At 37.9% G+C, this 16,670-nt stretch overlaps 1 protein-coding gene across 1 annotated transcript; it reads right to left on the minus strand.

Annotated features, from left to right (window-relative positions):
* Positions 1-110: 110 nt before the first annotated feature.
* On the minus strand, positions 111-11,450 carry CCDC181 (coiled-coil domain containing 181). The gene is made up of 6 exons (XM_070943803.1): positions 11,370-11,450; positions 7,517-7,677; positions 5,897-6,883; positions 4,761-4,907; positions 1,014-1,165; positions 111-275 (listed from the first exon to the last, which is right to left on the minus strand). The coding sequence occupies exons 2-6, from the start codon at positions 7,652-7,654 to the stop codon at positions 113-115; spliced, it is 1,587 nt and encodes a 528-aa protein (XP_070799904.1). The 5' UTR covers positions 7,655-7,677; positions 11,370-11,450; the 3' UTR covers positions 111-112.
* Positions 11,451-16,670: the final 5,220 nt, after the last annotated feature.

The raw sequence follows: 16,670 nt of genomic DNA on the forward strand, positions 1-16,670 counted from the left end.
AGCCATTATTGAAGGACTTCAAAACATTCCAGAAGAGAAACCACTTCCAACAGGCAATCTCAAGCTATGCAAGATATTCTGGAACACACTAGGCATCCAGGGCTTCTAAATCTCAGCAGTATTGATCTGTAAAGCGAAGGGACTTTGGTTCAGAAATTGAATGCAGAATATTTTCTATTTGCTTTGCTCTTCTGGCTTCTTGTCTAAACTGTTTTGATCGTTCTCTAGCAACTAGTTGCTCTTCTCGCCTCTCACGTCTCTTCCTCCTTAGCCATCTAGAGAGAAATGAAATCATGTTTAAAATTGAATATTAACTGACTCTTCATTTTTGCTGTTTATGTAGTTCCTATCCCTAAAAAGATATATTCTGGGATAGAATCATAAATAACTGTCTTATTAGATAATTACCTGTGATTTGGGCTATAGTTCATAATATTGAGACCAGTAAGTATTTTGAATTTTTTGATGACAATGTATATTATTCATTAACATAATATATTATCATGCTCTAGCTTACAAAGAAATATAAGCACAAGTATTTTGGTAAAAAATTAAATGTTGAATCTGAAACTATTTTCATCAAGCAATAACCAGCTTTCATTTCTATTGTTACAGGCCATGATCTAAGGTTATTTGGAATTGAATCAAACTGCTCACTTAATTACTACCTTCAGTTTAAAGCTGAATAATTTGATAATGTATTTGAACATTTAGTATTGTAAGACAAAAAGAAAAAAATGACAAATCTAGAGTTACATAACATCATAATAGTATACTGTGTTAAAAACATGGTTTCTAAACTGATCCAAGTTTTCAAACTGCAGTATTATTTCATGTTATGTGGATGTATTTTTCTCTTGATCCGAAATGTAGTGAGAAAAATACACATTTACAGGAGAAAACGAGAGAAAACAACAGGAACCAAAGTTCATCTGCTTCCTGGAATAAAAACATCCAGATTTTATTAAAATAACATTACATTGGTTCCTAAAATAAAAAACAAAAATACTTACTGTTTATAAGCTTTGTCGTTTTCAGCTGTTCTTGGAAGGAAGAACATGCCCTCTTCTTGCTCCTTCAGGGTTTGCATCTGTTTTTCTTTAATCTGTTCCTGCTGCTTTCTTTTAAGCCACAACTTGAAAGCTTCTTCTGGATTTCTATTCTCCTATTTAAAAATTAAAAATATATGTATATTTAAAATTCAGAAAATGTATACTGATTCTTAAGAGTCATGAAAATAATTTGATAGCTGTATGTCCTAAGCTGAAGGTACGAGACATTAATCTATTAAAATCAAAAGAGAAGATATTCATGATCTGGTTATGATTTGTAGATGTATACCTGCCTTTCAGAATAATATCAGAAAAGTGGAAAAGGGAAGAGATTACATCATAAATACAACCTTAAAATAATTCACACTAACAATTGCATTTTAATCATTATTCCATATTTAGTAAGAGTGATACACTGGATACAAAATCAGTCATCTGCATGTGTTCAGAGGCATCTTAATTTTTGTAATTAGTATTTTTATTTTATTATTTTTATGAATAATGGGTACCAGTTTGGTCGCATGGTTAAGAGACCAGGCTAGAAAGCGGGACTCTGAGTTCTAGTTCCACCTTAGCCATGAATGCTGGCTGGGTGACCTTGGGCCTGTCACTTTCTCAGCCCAACTCACCTCAAAGAGTTGTTGAAGGAAACAAAGGTAGGAGGAAGAAATGTTGCATATGTTAGTGGCCTTGAAATATTTCTAAAAATAATAAAGGTAGGATACAAATAAATAACTGAAGGTGAAGTACATACATAACATTCTCTGATATTTTCCTCACAACAACAACTCTGCAAAGTGGGTTTTGCTAAGAGAGAGAATGAATGGCCCAGGGTCACCCAGCTAGTTTTGATGCCTAAAGTGGGACTAGAACTCAGCAACTCCCACTTTCTAGCCTGATGCCTTAACCACTAGACCAAACTGGCTCTGGTTTTAATTCTTGGGTTGTACAACTTGTGTTTTAGTTCACTGCCTTGCTGCATGATTCATTTCTCTTGAGCTTCAGTTCATATCACAATTTCCTATAGAATTTGCTAGTACAACTCAGAATTCATAGTTCTATCAAATGTCCTGGTCCAAAGGCAGCAAAGCAGGCCCAATCATGATACTGTTATCACCATGTTTCACAGATTGGATAAGCCCTAACATGGTCTTTCACAAACTCTGGACAGGCAGCAACGTTCTTTTTGGAAAGTAGTGGCTTTCTCCTTGCAACTCTGCCATGTAAAGTATTGTTCAGTGTTCTGATTATGGTCTCCTGGACAGTGACATTTGAACAGTGACATCAATGCAAGTGAGGCTTTTATTTTCTTAGCTATTACCGCAGGTTCTTTGAGACCTCCTGGACGCTCCTTGTTCTTGGTGTGATCATGACTGGTCAACTATTCCTGGGGATTGTAACAATAGTGTTGATTGATTCCATCTGTACACAATCTGCTTAGAAGTGGATTGTTGGAGTCCAAACTCTTTGGAAATAGTTTTGTAACCTTTTCCAGTTTGGTGGGTATCACCAACTGTTTTTGGGAAGTCACCTTTGATCAAGCCATGACATATTTCCACATACCTATGTTGTGAAGGTCAGACTTTGATAGTGAATACCCACCATTCTGTTAATAAGACAGGACCTTCCACATTAATATTTGATTATCATCCCACTGATTGAAACACCCGGCTCTAATTTTCCTTTCAAGTGAATCCTAAAGGTTTGTATTGTGCAGCCACACAAACATTTATCTAGCTTTTGATTTATTTTCTTCAAGAAATCAATAAACAAGTATGTTTTTGACTCATTCATTTAATTAGGTTTAGGTTTAGGTTTTATTTGATTTATATACCGCCCTACTCCCGAAGGACTCAGGGCGGTGAACAGCCACAAGATAAAACACATAAATACAAAATTTAAAAACAAAATAAAACCGAATTAAACAATTTGGCCCAAGACAGATTTAAAACACCCCAATAATTAAGAACAGATTAAAATTTACATTTTAAAAGGGAAAAAGGGAAAGTTAGGCCAGGCCAGCCTGATGGAATAAAAAGGTCTTGAGAGCGCGGCGGAAGGTGCACAGATCCGGGATCCTCCATATCTCCGGGGGGAGCTCATTCCAGATAGTAGGTGCCCCCACAGAGAAGGCTCTCCCCCTGGGGGCCGCCAGTCGACATTGGCTGACGGCACCCGGAGGAGCCCCTCTCTGAGAGTGTACCAGCCGGTGGGAGGCTACTGGTGGCAGCAGGCGGTCCCGTTAATAAGCAGGTCCTAAGCCATGGAGCGCTCTAAAGGTGGTAACCAAAACCTTGAAGCGCACACGGAAGACCACCGGGTGCCAGTGCAGCTCGCGCAGGAGAGGTGTTATTAGATTCTCTTCATCTAGTTTCAGGATTTGTGTGGAGAACAGATCTCATATTAGGTCTAATTTGTCAGGCCCAAACCTAAAGAGACACAGTGACATCCAATTTAGTCCAATCCCTTATCTGCTTACACTCAACCATTAGAATCTTGTCTAACTAAAGCTATAATCTTCTAATTTACTAGATACCGTATTTTTCGGAGTGTAAGACACACCTTTTCCCCCCCTAAAAGGGAGTGAAAATTTGGGTGTGTCTTATACACCGAATGTAGCCCCACCCACCCGCTAGCCCCCACCCTTTGGCCTCTGCCTCACAGCAAGCAGCAAGAAGAAACAGCCCATTTCAGCTTCAGCACAGTCTAATTAGCACAAGTTGATTTGTCTGTTGGATCGGCCTCCCAACTCTCAGCTGTTTCAGGCTGCAGGGATTGCCATTGCGTATTGCTGCACGGGTCTCTGCTGCTTGCTGCGAGGTAAATTGCTGGAAGCAGATTTTTTTTCTTGAGCTAATCAAGCTATGCTGAAAATGAATATGAAAGTAGAGCAGGCTGTTTGCTGTTTGCTGCAACGAGGCAAAATCGCTGAAAGGCGGAGGCAGAGGCAGATTTCTTTTTCTTGTTTTCCTCATCAAAAAAGGTAGGTGCATCTTATAGTCCGGAGCGTCTTATACTCCGAAAAATATGGTACATCTTGAGAGATTGTATTGTAGGCTATAACCACCCTGAACCTTTCTTTTTTGATCCATCTGGGGACTGCACAGTCTCTTAATCTGGGCCTCTCTCTGATAAGATTTACTACCTCCTTCTTAGGATAGCTCTGTGTTGCTATAACTCTTACCCACTGATTGTCCATGTGCACATTCCATCACATATTTATGCAAAAATATTGAAAATTCAGAATGGTTCATAAACTTAAATACTTTACAGAACTCAATTTACATAGCATAATTTTATTTTCAAAATATTAGAATAAAGCATTTTATTTATTTACAAAATTAACATTCCATTCTTTTTATAACAAAGTGGCACTCTAGACATTTTCCGATGTAAGCAAGGAATATGCATCTAGAAATTGAAATTTTGCCACTGTTTAGGATATATTTGAGGTTGGGGAGATATCCATACAAACAACACATTGCAACAACAAAAAATTCAGTTCTGTTTAATACCATGCCAATTTGGCTTCTAAATAGGTGATCATTATATTATCTGTAAGAAAATAATCCTAGATTTGTCCTTGATATACAAATAGTTGTATCTGGAAATAAAAGGCTGAATTCTATCCATCCTCATCGAGAAAACTTGCTTTAAACTTTTAAAATTGAACCAACCCACAGAAGAATAATGGAAACTTCAGCTTACCCTGCTGTTTAAGTTCTCTATTTCTTTTGCACGCTGAACTCTTTTCTCCTGCAGCATTTGGTCTTTTTTCTTTTGTAGCCAAGCCTGGAAGACTCGGTCATTTTCTTTCTTTTTTTCATCTTCCAGCATCTTTTTTTGGTTTTCTTCCTTGCATTAAAACATTAACAAATAATGACAATTTTAGAAAAAAACCCATTCAAAATACAAAGAATTATGAACTTCCAGAATGCAAATTGTAAAAGAAGTTAATTAAGTAGTTTTCCATCACAGAGCTTCATATTTTGGTTTTATACAGAATAGGCAAACGGATGTGATTTTCAGCTGTTCTTTTACAAGATATCCCCCATCTCAAGGTCCTCTGAAAGCTTGGGAGACACTGAAAATAAAGGAAAACTGGCCCAAAGATTGTAAGCAGGAGCAGAAACTGCCCAAAATCACGTGATCTCTCATTCTGAGATTCTCTACAGGATCAGAAGACAAAGAAATTGAAATTAGAGGTAATCAAAAATTTTGTTTTTATCCAAAGATACTATAATAATGGAAAACACAGTAAAATTTCAAAATTAATAAAATTCTCAATTGCAGTGAAGCCTCATGTTACTTGATTTGGCTTCCCTCCTCCCTCGAACCATTTCTGCTTTTAGAACTGCAACACAGTCCATATAATATGTGTTCACAGAATACCCTGAATCACAAACCAAACGTTAGTGTATGTGGTTTTATGAATCAAGTTTATGTTGTTAATTTATGGTTTGGTATATTGTGCAAGCCCAGGAAATTGAAGTACACTAAGTCAACTACAAAGCCAGCAAGGTAAACTGACTTCTGGTCACAGCCTTAAAAAGGGAATAGTATTAGAAATGTTTTAAAAGATGAAACAGAACATACTAAGTTTAAGATATGGACCAGCAGGATTTATTTTAAAGTTTATTCTCAAGTCACCCCTGTTAGAAGTTTTTAAAAAGGAGTTTTCAAACACAAATGACTGCATAAAAGACGACGACAGCTAAATAGCCCCCATATATAAAACTGTATTCTTAACATTATTTGCAAGAGGAACAAATATGAAGGGTATTCTTTGCTTCCATATCCTAATTGTAGATTTGTAAAAGTAATCACATCATTAATATTCTCACCTCTCTTCTTGTTTTCTCTCTTCTTTGCTCTATTTGTTTTTGCAGCTCTTTTTGCCTGGGTGATAAGCAGAATGTAGAACTTCTTACATCAAGGCACACTTTTGCTGACTGGACCCTGCGAGGGCTTCTTCCCCGTTCTATATTCCTCGTAATATTGATGGCAGAGCTTGGTCGAATAGGTGGTGGTTGAGGGAAAAAAAAATATCGTTCTTTGGAAGGAGAACAAGATGTTATAGGTGTTTGCAGGAAGGACTCATCTTTTGCACCAAAAGCACTAGCATATGAACTTTTAGAAGAAACATGTTGAGTTTCAATGTCACTGAAAGAAATACTCAGTGGAGGAAATAAGCCTTGACTTTCAATGTCGCGGATACTCAAGAGTTCAAATTTCCCATCTCTTTCTACTAGGATTTTGCCATCCTTGTGCTCATCATCTATGCCACCATTAATGGACAGAGCTATATCTTCCTGTCCTGTTTCATTAGAAATGCGCAACTGAGACAGCCTACCAGCAATGTTTTGTTCCCTGTAAGGATCATTTTTATCCACTTCTGTATTTGTCAGAGATGGTACTTCTAGTTCTACTATATTATCATTGAATTTTAGTTTTCTTTCTTTTGTTTCATCTAAAGGCTCCTGACCCAACAGAAGTTTGTTAGCTTCTTCAATTTTTTCTAAGATATAACGTTTTATATCTTCTTCATCATCTTCCTCCTTGTCTTCTAGCCTTGATTCCTGACCAGAGCTTTCGCTATCTGTATCAGATGCTGGTTCCAATGCCTTAGGATCGAGTTCAAATACAGAACGTATTTCATTTTGTGATGCATCATTTAGAGCTTCCTCAGGCTCAGGAGGTTCTTGTGAAGAATTTCGTTCCTCATCCTTCAGTATTTCTTCAGGCTCAAGAGAATCTTGTGAAGGATTTTTTCTATCTTCTAAGTCTTTGTCAGTGTTAGTTTCAAAATCCTCTTCATTGTCATCATGATTCTACAAAAAAAATATAGTATTTATACAAAATGCAGGAGGCAATGTACACAGTCATGGTTCATGTACTATTTAAAGCACAATTTGTTTGACCATGATTTATTGGATGACAATTGATTCTTAAACTATGCTAAGCTGGGAATACATAATTTTCTGATCTGAGGACTGCTCTAAGGTTTTGCACAGTAGTCTACGCATCAAATTCCTAAATTCATTTCATTTATATTTAATTGAAGTCAAATATAGTTAACATAAACTCTTCTAGTTATGCATTTAATAATTCCCCCTTTATCACATTAAACATTACATAATTTAGTAATTTTTGGTGGACTCACAAAAGCTTTGGAGGGACTTCACAAATCCTTGGGGCTTCAGATTGTGTACCACTGAACTAAATTGTAATAGTACACAAATTGCAGTGGTTAGACTCATAAAACACAGTGACCCAAAAGTAAGCAAACACCTTATTATTTAACATGATGGTGAATCAAGCCACAGAATAGCTGACTGCCATTTGGCATTTAATCATAAGCCATTTAAATTTCATCCTGCGTTCAGCAACTCTTCTAATCAATCTATATTACATATCTTAGTTTGTTCTATATATACTGGTATAAGATTATATTCTCTTAATACCTGTATATCATCAGAAATTTCTTTTTCTTCTTCATTAATTAGCCACTCAAGATCTTTCTCAAAATCATCCTCATAGTCACCACCTTCTGTGGTATCTCCCGTGTCTGTAGATTCACTGGTTTCTTTTTTGTCACTCATTGTGGATGTTTCTTAAAATAAAACTATAAAAGTGGAAAACATAAAATTACAAATAGCATATATACCAATTTATATTGTAACTCAATAAATAATGGCAATAAAATGTAATTCAGCAAAGTACCTGTCCTAATTATCTCAAAACACTAACATGTTATTCTACAAGTTTATGTTAAGGTAACAGAAAATTAAAAATGGACTGGGACTGGGACTGGGACTGGGACTGGGACTGGGACTGGGACTGGGACTGGGACTGGGACTAGGACTAGGACTAGGACTAGGACTAGGACTAGGACTAAGACTAAGACTAAGACTAAGACTAAGACTAAGACTAAGACTAAGACTAAGACTAAGACTAAGACTAGAATAGAATAGAATAGAATAGAATAGAATAGAATAGAATAGAATAGAATAGAATAGAATAGAATAGAATAGAATAGAATAGAATAATATCTATACATTCCCTCCAAAGGAGAATAGGCAGATATAGAAACAGATAAAAATCTTGTGCAATACTCAATTTTCTCCCATGTCAAGTTTGGAAACGAATTCCTACTGAAAGCAATCTAACTCAAATTTGCTTCTAATAAATGTAAGTCACACATATATGTCTGTGTGGATAAAGATGCTGGAAGCCATACTTCAACTGAAGAGGGAAGGAAAGAAACCCTGTTTAGATCCTACAAAAAGATTTACATTTATCAGGCAACAATGCTCCTAATCAATATTTCTATTCTAAACTTCAAGACATCAAGGGTCTGTGGTAGACATGTCAAAAAGTGAAAAAATATTGCACAAAAATACATACATGGCTGGAAAAAATGATAAAACAGCATATTGATTTGAAACCAGAGACATTTTTGTTGGGCATTTTACCAGACAAGTACAAATAAAGGGAATGTATACTTGATTTTACATGTATTGACTGCAGCTAGAATAGTATTTGCACAAAAATGGAATAGTGAAGAGATCCCAACAGATGAAAATGTGACTTAAAAAATATTAGAATGTGCAGAAATGGATAAGCTAACACTTACAATTAAGGAAAATAAAGAAACTGAATATTTTTTGATTTGGAACTTATTTTATCAATGGTTAGCTGACAAAAACAGGAGTTAGAAACAGAGAAATATATAGAAGGATCAGTGATATAAGGAAGGTATGTTAAATTGGTTAAACAAATATGGTTGTTGTTATTATTATTATTATTGATACTAATGCAATGAATATTGTTGTAAACACTTTGATTATTATTTCCTAAAATGATTTGTACCCACACAACACACTGTACAATTGAAATTGGAATTTTTGTATGTTATAAAATAAAATAAAAACTTATTACAAAAAAAAAGGGTATCTACACTTTCCAGCAGACTTGTGTACAATCATTTGACCCTTTTATAAATGAAGCTTTTGCTCATTCTTTTATTCCACACCCTACATTCCCAAGTAATTATTTGGAGAAAATATGGTAGACCTCCTTGGCCAGTGTTAAAGTTGCATATCTATTCAGAAGTTCAAAAGCAATTCCAAAGTAAATATAGGTAGTCCTCGACTTATGACTGCAATTGAGCCCAAAATTTCTGTTGCTAAGCGAGACAATTGTTAAATGAATTTTGCCCCATTTTACAAACTTTTTTGCCATAGTTGTTAAGTGAATCAAGTTCACTTAAGTTAGTAACATGGTTGTTAAGTGAATCTGGCTTTCCCATTGACTTTGCTTGTCAGAATGTAGCAAAAGGTGATCAGATGATCCCAGGACACTCATCATAAATATGAGTCAGTTGTCAGGCATCTGAATTTTGATCATGTGAGCATGGGGATGCTACAATGGTCATAAGTGTGAAAAACAGTCATAAGTCACTTTGTCAGGACTGTTGTAACTTCAAACTGTCGCTATAAGTCGAGAACTACCTGTATATGCAGGATTGTAATCTTCAAAAAGTACATTATTAAAGTATTTTATTATACTTAGATTTCACAGAACTCTTTAAGATAGTATAATGAAATGAGATATCCATCATTCTGATCAATTGAAAGAAAAGAATAACAACATTGGAAGACGGAGCTGATAGATCCAATATATTATAATCCTGCTTTTCTGTTTCTCTAAATAAAATTTTAGAAAAGGCATTAAGCTCACATGGGCCATTTTAGAGTAGTTCTCATGTAGCAACCACAATTAGGCCCAGCAACTTGGTTGTTAAGTGAAACCACAACCATGCTTATGATCTTACTTCAGCTTTCCTTTGCTTTACAGACCTGCAAAGGTCACAAATCTAAGAATTGGTCATAAAGTTACTCTTTCATCACCGTCATAACTACCAACAGTTGCTAATCACTAAATAAGGACCCCCTGTACACAAATTAGATAGGCATCAAGTTAAGTTCTAGTCTTGTTGACTATATGGACAAATACTCAATTCTCCTTTAGTTATACTTTACAGCTCTTCCAAGAACATTCTAGTAATTTCTTCTTCTTCTCCTCACTACCCACTTTTTCTTCTACTTTTCTCTAGACAAGTATTTTGATGAATCCTAAAAATCAAAGTCTTCTGCTCCTTAAATACTAATAAAGATTTTATCACATTAATTACCACATGTAGTCCACTTAATCAAATGCTTTGAATATACTCTTTAGAAATGTGTACACATACTGTATATATACAGCACTTGTTAAGGAAAGGTGGGAGATATAACTAATCGCTGCCCTGAGTCTTCGGAGAGGGGCGGCATATAAATTGAATTAATTAAATTAAATTAATTAAATTATCACTAATATGGATAACTTAATTAAAAATGTTCTTGCATGTAGTAGCCACATATAAAACTGACTTTTGGGTTAATATGATAGAACTGCAACCTGTCTTTTATTAAGGCAAAGGGTGCAACCGGTTAATTGTTCTGTCAGGAAATTTTTCCTCAGTTCTAGGTTGAATCTCTCCTTGATAAGTTTCCATCCTTTTGACACTTTTTGCCCTGCCTTCAGATGCTTTGGAGAAGAGGTTGACCTTTTCCCACCAGTATGATTTGCCAAGTTCATTGAGGCAGAAGATAATAAAGCTTTCCTTACAGACCGAACAAATTCTGGAATTTCCAGTCCCATAACCCAAAACCGAGCGATAGGCGAGTCGGGGATAACTTGCAGATTAAGGCAGATTGATGCTGCCTACTAGGCTCGCTAAGCGTCTGAAGGTGGGGAGGAAACGAAGCAGTAAGGCCAAGTCTTTAAACCCGTCGCCATGGCAATCGCCACCTCTCTTTTGGTCCTCGCCGAAATAAGGTCCGACTCGGACCCCCGAGACGAGGCTCAAGCTGGCCGAACTACGAGACAGCGACATACATACACACACAAACACAAAGACACACACGCAAAGCGCCTATCTCGGACGCCTGCCTGCCTGCCTGCCTGCCTGCCCGCTCTTTAACACTAACCGCAGAATTGACGCCCTCCGAACGAAAAATTCTATTCAGACAAGTTAATTAAGTAACTAAACAAATCCCATTCTCTTTTCTGGTCAGGGAACGCTACGCCGACTTCAACCGAGTCAGTAACTTTTCAGCCTTCGCTTCCCAACGAAGCAAGTTTCGTCGGGTTTTCCTTCCCAGGTAAGAGCCTGCCGGGGGTGCCGCGCGTCGCCTGTCATAACCCCGGGTCTTTTCACTCTCTAAAGCGCCGGCTCTCTAAACCCTGCCGCACTTTCCCTCTCATCTCCACCTGTGGACGGCGCTGAGCAGCGACCCGCCCGCCAGGACGTCGTCATGGTAACTGCTGCACCCACCGGCGTCCTGCCATGTCTCCCGAGGTTTCCCCCACCACTCACCAAGCAGAGAAGGACGGCGGCTGTAAAGGATCAAACGGAGCTCTTTTGCCGCACACCAAGCTTCCCGTCTCCATAGAAACCGGGGGGGGGCGGGGCTGGGCGACCTCACGATAGAACGGAGCCCTCGTGCCGCTAAGGAAAAAATAGTTGAAGTGACGCCTAAGCGGCAAATGTATTTGCGATGGTGGCGAAATGGCTGTGAAATGTGTTATTGGGCATACGTAGTTTAAATATGCACTTATGCGGAGTAACGACTAACAGATTATTGGAGGGGGGAAGTGGTACAGATTAGGTTGCAACTTGAGAAAATGACATTTTATTTGGCCAGTCTAAAGAAAAGAATTAGAGGTGACATGATAGCAGTATTCCTATGAAGGGAAACAATAATAAGGATATAATAAATAATACTAGAATATGATATATTGGTATACTAGATTCTGTAACCATTAGAATCCTGTAATATATATTATTGCCTTTATATTTGTATCTCCTGTAACAAACATATTCTGTTATTAGGTCTCTGTAATGTATCTGGTATTTGTCAAACATGTGTTCCTGCCATTTGATCTGAACGCATATCAATTTTCTTCCTGTTTTTCTTGTGCCATCTAAGAGCATGGTACATATCTCAGTTGGAACTGCAGACATCATCCGAGAGATAATTTACACTTCAGCCCTAACTTACACCTTTGATCTGTATAAGCTCGTTCCTTGCAGAACCAGGGGGCCAAATGAGCAATTGGGAGAACAAAAGGAATGCTCAAGGAAGAAACAACGCTAATTGGGAGGCTTCTATTTGTTTGCAGGGCAACAAGGAATACACAAACCTAAACTAGGAGGCCAGAATTGGGTACTAAACTGATGTCTCTGAGGGTATAAAAGGAGGACATACCTTCCCCAAGGTGTGGCTGTCTCCTCACATGCATTGTATCTGTATGTTCTGGATATAGTCCCACCCAGTATTTTGTTTTTGGCCATAAATAAAATCTGCTTTTTTTGCAAGCCTTGTCTTGAGTCTCTCTCTTTGGCATTCTGGTGACTCAAGTATATTTTGGGACCTTACACCTGTATTTGAGGGGCTGCCACAAAGAAGAGGGGATCAAGTTATTATCCAAAGCACCAGAGGGCAGGACAAGAAACAATGGCTGGAAACTAATCAGAGAGAAGCAACCTGGAATTAAGGAGAACCTTCCTAACAGTGAGGACAATTAACCAGTGGAACAGCTTCCTTCCAAGAATCGTGTGCACTCCGCCACTGGAGGTTTTTAAGAAGAGTCTAGACTCTAGACCAGTGGTTCTCAACCTGTGGGTTGGGACCCCTTTGGGGGTCAAACAACCCTTTCACGGGTCACCTAAGACCATCGGAAAACACATATTTTCAATGGTTTTAGGAATAATTTTACAGTTGGGGGTCACCACATGAGGAACTGTATTAAAGGGTCGCGGCATTAGGAAGGTTGAGACCCACTGCTCTAACAGTCACTTGTCTGAAATGGTTCTGCTTGAGCAGGTGGCTGGACTAGAAGACCTCCAAGGTCCCTTCCAGCTCATTCATTCTATTTGTCTGAATCCTGAGTGCACGTTGCTCTAGAGTGTGCACGTTGGGCTGTACGTTGATATACACGTATTTGATTGGTGGGTTACAGGCAATGGTATTGTATATAGGCTTGCAAGGTCTTGATAGAAATCCTGGTTGGCATATAATAGCATGAAGATGTTTGGTTCTACTTCTGCCATACTGGCCAAAATATTCCAAAACCGATTGATCGTTACTATCCTTAGATCTAGTGGGGATGGCAGCATTTGGTGGCTTTGTAGCTGAGACTGGTAACCTGTTCCAACCTCCTGTCTTACTTTACTTACTTGTGTCAAAGCCTCAGTTGACCATGGCAGAGATATGTAAATAAAATTGTTCTAATCTTCTGGAGTGGAACTGATTAATATATGCTAGGAAGTAAACTGCTAAAATATGAGAAAGTATATATTAATGTAATCTGTTATAGTTGCATATGAAGCTGGTCAGTAGTACAGTAATGCATGATGATAAAGAATTGGGTACAAATTTTGGAAAACACTGCACAATTCTAAATGAGCATAAGAGGATGTGGATGATTTTTAAATGATATATATTAGAATTATTGTTGCAAAAATGATGAAAAACAAACTTTAAAATTATCAAATATATTTATTTGTTTAAAATAGTTTTACAGTTTGGTTAAAATATTTTTTCCTATCAAGATATTTTTATTTAGCTTTCCTGCTATTTTTCTTTTGAGAAGCAAACCTCTTTAAAACACTGTACCGTAATGTAATTATATTGATGCAAAAAACATATATCCTCAAAAATAATGGACTGTATTAGTATGGCATAATTCTGTGTGTGTGTGTGTGTGTGTGTGTGTGTTCACAGAGCAATTCTCAAACAAGGAAAGTGTCTTAATTCATCCATTAACAATACCCTTTACATAAATGAGGTTTTATTGTTACTGTATCAGCCTCCACAGTTATCAAGATAAGAAACATGAAGGGCTGAAGTACATATAATTTTAGTTATATTTTAAATAATAATTAAAATTATGTTGGTTATATGAATAGTTGAAGGGAAGACTGACCTTTATAAATCAAGATGCTCTCTGGATGCCAACAAAACTTACTACACCAAGATATCACTTAAAGTTTGTTGGATGCTTTCATAAGATTAACTTCTGTAGTAGAATTTGTCGCAAAAAGTACAATGCAGTGTCATAACAATAAATATTATGGCTTTAACCAAAAATGGGTAATTAGTGTTTTTCTGAATTTTTCAACTGTTTGCCAGTTTTTATCCTCATACTTTGGGAACCATAATACTCCAAGTATTACAATAAAATCTGATAAGGCAAAAATAGCACTGGACGAGAAAATATTACAAGCTTGGCAGAAAAAGTGATAAAGATTCCATTGAATTGAGCTCAATTTCTCATTCCATAGACAAGTCCACAAAATGTCTGGCAATAATGTAGAAATACAGTACCTTCCTGCTGCCTTTTGGGATATTTTCAGCTTCCCACCCCAGGTTACAGTTGGCGACTTTTCAGTACCTCCTGTCCAATACTGGACCAGCTTTTTCAAGATCAGTCAAGGTCAATTAGTTGCTGCCACCTGAAATATCCCACTCTACACAGGTTTATAAATATGGACCTCACACATATTAAACTTTTTTGGTAGGAAAACTCTTTCTCACTGAAAATTACTCACATGAGATACAAATAAATACAGGTAATCTTTGCTTAATGATGTTAATTGGGACCAGAATTTCCCTTGCTACGCAAAGCAGTCATTAAGTGCAACATTATATGACCACAGCACTTGGCAACAGTAACCCCAATGTTCCCTGTTGCTGTAATTAAGTGAGGATCGTGGATCATTAAGCAAAGATTTCCTACCAGCTTCCAATAAGCAAAGTCCATAGGGAAGCCAACAGGAAATTGCAAGTCCCAGGCAGCTCGCAAGCAAGCCAGTGGGAGATAACTGGATGCCGCATGAACGTGGTGGGACCAGGGGTGGCTGCGAGGCAGTGTTGACTCTCCATCTGAGAGTAGTGGGGCTCTGAGTGACTGCTATGAGATAAAGGAGCGTGCTCAGGCTCCTCTAGGAAAAAAAGCTACAGGAGGGTGAGCAATTTATAGAAGCATCTTCCCTGCTCATTAACTTTGCTTGTGGGAAGGCGTCAAAGAAGGCTGCAAATGGTGATCACATGAACGTGAGATGCTACAACTACTGTAAGCGCAAGCCAGTTGCCAAGCAGCGAGACCATAATCACATGATCATGGGGTGCTGGGGTGGCCAGAACTTCAAGGATCTATCATAAACACCACTCGCTCAGGGCCATTGTGTTGTGGCCTGTCGGGCACTGGTCCCTCCAGCAGCCAAATCAGAGGCGGCGGCAGTGTGGGAGTCAGAGTCAGCATCAAGGCAACTTGAGAGCTCCAAGGGGGAAGAGGGAATGGAGCTGGCAGAGAGAGAGAGACAGAGAGAGAGAGAGAGGCGGAGACTGGGCTGTCTATCAGCCCTCAGATGGAGAGTCAACAGCCCCCAGGTCTGGAGGTGACTGATGAGGAAGAGGAGGAACAGCTGGATTCAGTACCTGACGAGTGGATGCACAAAAGGCAGAGAACAGGAGAGCAGTGGAAATCCGTTGGCCGATCCTTAGGAAGGAAGAGCCACCGCTGCTAGCGAAGCCCCACCCTAGCTCTGGGGATAAAAGGCAGATGGCGGAGATGAATAGATGTGGCAGACAGCTATACATCTTCTAATCGGACCGACTTATTAGCCTGCGTTGAGAGAGAAACTTTTTGCCAGGGCTGTTGGCGCGCCTAATAAAGGAATCCTTGCATTAACTTCAAAGGGTTTGTCTTCTTTGGAGAGCTGGGTCAGAACACATTGTAACTTCAAACAGTTGCTGAATAATTTCCTGTGGTAGCTATCCACCACCATCACCATTGAACAAGATGTAACTTTTCACATGTAATTTTTTCATCATATGGCCAGGGCTGGTATTTTTAGCAACTACTCCAGTACCCTGAAGCAAATCCTGCTGTTTATGGATTTATTCAATTTTATGACAATATAGACAATGTAACTGGGCAGGAAGGGAATAAAAAACAAGAAACTCACCTTTTTTTACTCCCCCCCCCAAAGCCAAAAACTCCACATGAATTCTTCCTTCTCTAAATTTAAAGGATAAATAAAACTCCCTGTGTTTTTCTGCACTTTTTTTTACTTATTATGAAATATCTACAGTCTACTTAGGTAACCCCAGAATGTTTCAGAAATCACCCCAGAGGATTTTAATAAATCCAAATTATGGAGTTATTAGAAAACATCAAAACAATCAAAGTAATAATGTCCTATTTGGTATTGTTGTATGCATTTGTCCACAATTCAAAAATACAATCATCATTGGCAGAAACAGCAATCAAGACAATTTCTATTACAGACAGATAATGTAGAATGATACAGCTGCCATTTCTTTTACTCAGACATTACAAAAGTATACTAACAACAGCATGAATACAGAAATTTAAGAGTTTCTTTGGAGAAGCTTAAAAGCATAATATGACCAATAGAAATTATCCAAATGACAACCTATATTTGAATCCCAGGAGGTCTTCTGCTTCTGTTAATCATTGCCTTTTAATATCAATGAATTAGGA

Source organism: Pituophis catenifer, unplaced genomic scaffold (genome assembly GCF_029215685.1).
Source record: "Pituophis catenifer annectens isolate HBS135680 unplaced genomic scaffold, rPitCat1.0.hap2 SCAF_4, whole genome shotgun sequence".
Classification (NCBI taxonomy): Eukaryota; Metazoa; Chordata; class Lepidosauria; order Squamata; family Colubridae; genus Pituophis; species Pituophis catenifer.